This window comes from Cebus imitator, unplaced genomic scaffold, assembly GCF_001604975.1.
Source record: "Cebus imitator isolate Cc_AM_T3 unplaced genomic scaffold, Cebus_imitator-1.0 Scaffold54, whole genome shotgun sequence".
NCBI classification, from domain to species: domain Eukaryota; kingdom Metazoa; phylum Chordata; class Mammalia; order Primates; family Cebidae; genus Cebus; species Cebus imitator.
This window is the reverse complement of record NW_016107369.1, coordinates 1,609,755-1,613,997: the sequence shown is the minus strand read 5'-3', so window position 1 is coordinate 1,613,997 and position 4,243 is coordinate 1,609,755. Positions and strand designations below refer to the sequence as shown.

At 41.1% G+C, this 4,243-nt stretch overlaps 1 protein-coding gene across 1 annotated transcript in view; it reads right to left on the bottom strand.

The window, feature by feature from the left end:
* Window positions 1-4,243, bottom strand: part of SPTLC2 (serine palmitoyltransferase long chain base subunit 2) — a 122,240-nt gene that overhangs the window by 18,762 nt on the left and 99,235 nt on the right. Inside the window, exon 10 of the mRNA XM_017528537.2 lies at window positions 1,186-1,321. Coding sequence (XP_017384026.1) covers window positions 1,186-1,321 — 136 coding nt within the window. The remainder of the gene's footprint in view (window positions 1-1,185; window positions 1,322-4,243) is intronic.

The following is a 4,243-nucleotide window of genomic DNA, read 5'->3' as shown; positions in this document are numbered from 1 at the left end:
TTGAGATAGAGTCTCACTCTGTTGCCAGGCGCCAGGCACAATCTTGGCTCACTGCAACCTCCGCCTCCCGGGTTCAAGCAATTCTCCTGCCTCAGCCTCCCGAGTAGCTGGGACTACAGGCGCGCACCACCACGCCCAGCTAATTTTTGTAATTTTAGTAGAGACGGGGTTTCACCATGATGGCCAGGATGGTCTCGATCTCTTGACCTCGTGAATCCGCCTGCCTCGGCCTCCCAAAGTGCTGGGATTACAGGCTTGTGCCACCGCGCCCCGCCTCCAATTCCAGGGAACTCTTTGCTACTCTTTCGGTAGCTAAGCAAACTCGCTCCTGCAATGTGACCTTTGCACAGATGCTTCTTTCTCCAAAGGCTGACTCTCTTCTCCTTCAAATCTTTGCTCAGATGTCATTTTCCTTCCCAAGGAGGCTTACCCTGACCACCCTATTTAATAGTTCATCTGCCCACCCACAGGGCACTCTCAACTCCCCATATAGGACTGCTCTATTTCTTTATATTTATTTATTTAAATTTTTTGAGACAGAGCTTAGCTCTTGTTGCCCAGGCTGGAGTTCAATGGCACGATCTCGGCTCACTGCAATCTCAGCCTTCCGGGTTCAAGTGATTCTTGTGCCTCAGCCTCCCAAGTAGCTGGGATTACAGGCATGCGCCATCACACCTGGCTAATTTTGTATTTTCAGTAGAGATGGGGTTTCTCCATGTTGGTCAGGCTGGTCTCAAACTCCCGACCTCAGGTGATCCACCCACCTCGGCCTCCCAAAGTGTTGAGATTACAGGTGTAAGCCACCACGCCGGCCGGTCCTGCTCTATTTTTTTCGGGAATGCTTGACACATTCTAACATAGTACACAGTTCATTTGTTTATTATGTTTGTCTGACCCTTGCCCTACTAAGCTCCATAGGAGAGAGATGGTTGTATTTTATTCACTGATCTAGCCCAGGCCCTTAGAGAGTACATGAAACTCAAATGTTTGTTTAATGAAAGAATAACAAATTAATATATTTGACAATTTGAAATCTGCTATTTGATCTATGGCCTATGTACCAAATGAAGGTTAACACAATAAGGACAACACCATTTTCGCTACAAAATACATAGGCCCTAGTCTCACATCACACATACCTTAAGTATAAAGACATTCTAGTCTGTGATCTGCAACAAAACATACCCAATTTTGGCAGGCATGTAGAGCATCAAAGGCACTACTGGAGAGTCTTCATTTCCATAGATGATGAAGCCCATCTCTTTCAGGCGTCTCCTGAAATACCTGGTGTTTTCAGCTAACTGCTGTACACACTCTTTACCTGGAAAGTCATGGGGAGATAACAGAATAATACTAGGAAAAAAGGAATGAAGAAAAGATAGCAGTCTCCTCTATCTCCATTCTAATCAGTTCTGTTTCATTTTTTTGCATTTCACCATAAAATATTTTGCACAGTAAACTGTATGGAATATAAATGTAAATAAATGTCTCATTTTGTATTCTGTCATTCTACCTGTTAATAGCAGAAGTTCTAATAATGTAAAAAACGTTTAACAGCGCATTAGCATCCTCAAAGAATTTCAGCCACACCCCCTCACTGAGCACTCCACACATCCCTTAATAGTAGGTAGGATATTTATGGTTACCTTCATATTATAGGTCAGGAGAGTCTCACCAAGGTGGTGACATGCCGACAGTTGCACAATAGTGTGTAACATACTAGTAGGTAGCAAGTGCCACAGCTGCAACTAGAATTTACGTCTCCTAACTTTAAGATTCATTCCAACTAACAGTGCTGCAAAGAAATTTTATACATAAGACCAGAGATGAAGCCATTTAGACCCTCAAATTTTCATCTATGAGTTTCATTTTATGTTGTTTCATTAAAATTCTTTATTTTTTTCTTTTTCTTTTCAGATGATGTCTTGCTCTGTCGCCCAGGCTGGAGTGCAATGGCACAATCTTGGCCCACTGCAACCTCTGCTTCCTGGGTTCAAGCGATTCTCCTGTCTCAGCCTCCTGAATAGCTGGGGTTATAGGCGCATACCACCATGCCCGGTAATTTATTATTTTTAGTGGAGATGGGGTTTTGCCATGTTGGCCAAGCTGGTCTTGAACTCCTGACCTCAAGTGATCTGCCCACCTCAGCTTCCTAAAGTGCTAGGATTACAGATGTGAGCCACTGTGCCTGGCCTGTTTCCTTAAAACTCTTACCAGGCAGCAGTAGCATATCTGTAACAGTATAAAATCGTATCTTTAATCCTACTGTACTCATCTTCCTTAAAACACAAATAGATTAAAACACACATTTCTGTTACTGTTAACTGACTAAATATTTGGGCAGGTTTTGACATTATGGTAGGTCAATCTTTGAAAAGATACCCAAACAACTGTTCTGTTATACAGAACAACGAAATAAATTCAAAAGATCAGCTTGTAAAAGGCTAAAAACGATATTATAATCTTCTCACAATCATAAACACTCATGAATAAAAAAGGCTGCGGTAATTTTCACATAGATTATAAAATCAGCAAGTTCATATGTTTAAAAGTCCAAACATGTTACATATGACGTAAGTTCTTAGACACATTAACCAATCAGACATCCAGATGGCTAACAAATGTCCTAAGAATTAGAATACTCATATATCCATCATTCATAGGAAGCTACTCTAGATAAGTTGGCCACAAATAAGTCAAAATTAATACTCTTTATGTAGATAATTTGAAGTTGATCAGAGAAAAACAAGCTTAGATTAGCCTAATTAGTGTAAACACTGAAGAGCATAATTTAAGTTATGTCATCATTTAAGTTAAGTTACAAAGAAGAAAGCAAACATTAAAGTGTGTTATATTTAAGTATGCTGGGAACTGATGAGCCAAGTACCCTAATTTCCCCTTAGAAATATCAATGTATGCTTAATCTACATGAAGATGAGACTTCTTCCGGCTATGGAGTACCAGAGGCTGGATTTACCTTCCTTCTGTAAACAACAGGAAACTGGACAAAGTACATAAACAATGACTTTTAGACACTGAACCACAGGCGGTGCCAGACTATGCTGCCTGAACACAGGCCCCAGGCTGCTGCACAGGGAAGGAGGGCCCAGTCTTGCCAGCTGAGGACATCTGAGATTGGATTGGAGAATTGCCAGTTGAGATCAGAGTTGGGGAGGCTGCAGGAGCTAGAATTTGTTGGGCAGTGTACGGGAGAGAAGGGGATGAGATGAGAGAGATTTAGGGATCTGCAGAGGGATCCCTTTGAAATTTGGGAAGAGTACTGATTTGTATACGCATGAAAAAAAACTAGAGAAAGATCTATCAGAAAGCAATAGGCCAAACCATTCCTGCACTCAGTGGAGCTGGGAATAGTTTGTATTTTTATCCACCAGAATGGTAAGTTCTGGAGTCATCTAATAGAGTCCTCAGAAGGAGACTCCACTGCTATCACCTTAGTAGTGGAGATAAATTAACCCTAGACTAAATATTGGTCTAAACCCACCCTAACCTTAAAATGAAGTCTCAAAAGGATCTGACTGATTCCAAGAACAAAGTCCCGCATTACCCAAAGGAAAACAACAAGATATAGAACCTAGGAATGTAAAATTCGCATGTCCAATATATAATTTACAAATTCCAGGCCTTCAAAGAAACAGGAAAATACAACATACAACCAGGGGAGAAGTCAATCAATAATAACAGACCAGAAATAACAGAGTATTAGCACATAAGGATGTTAAAGGCCACTATACATATGATTTTTATGTTCAAAAAGGTAGAAGAAACATGAGGAGGGAAAGGAAATATACAAAAAGGAACAAACAGTTGTAAGGCAACAATGCTGATGACTCTCAAAGCATAATGTTAAATGAAATAAGCCAGACATGAGATTGCACACTGTATGAATTCATTTGTATGAAATTCTAAAGACATACTGTAATAACAGAAAACAGATTCATGGTTGCCAGGGTATGGGAAGGGGACTGATATAGCAAAGGGGCAAGAGGAAACTTTCGGGACAATGAAAATATTCTAACCTTGATCATGGCATGGTTGTAAGATTGGATACATGGGACCAGATGCAGTGGCTCACGCTTGTAATCCCAGCACTTCAGGAGGTCAAGGCAGGTGGATCATCAGACGTCAGGAGTTTGAGACCAGCCTGGCCAACATGGGAAAACCTCATCTCTATTAAAAATACAAATATTAGCCAGCGGTATTGGTGGGCACCTTTAATCCCAGC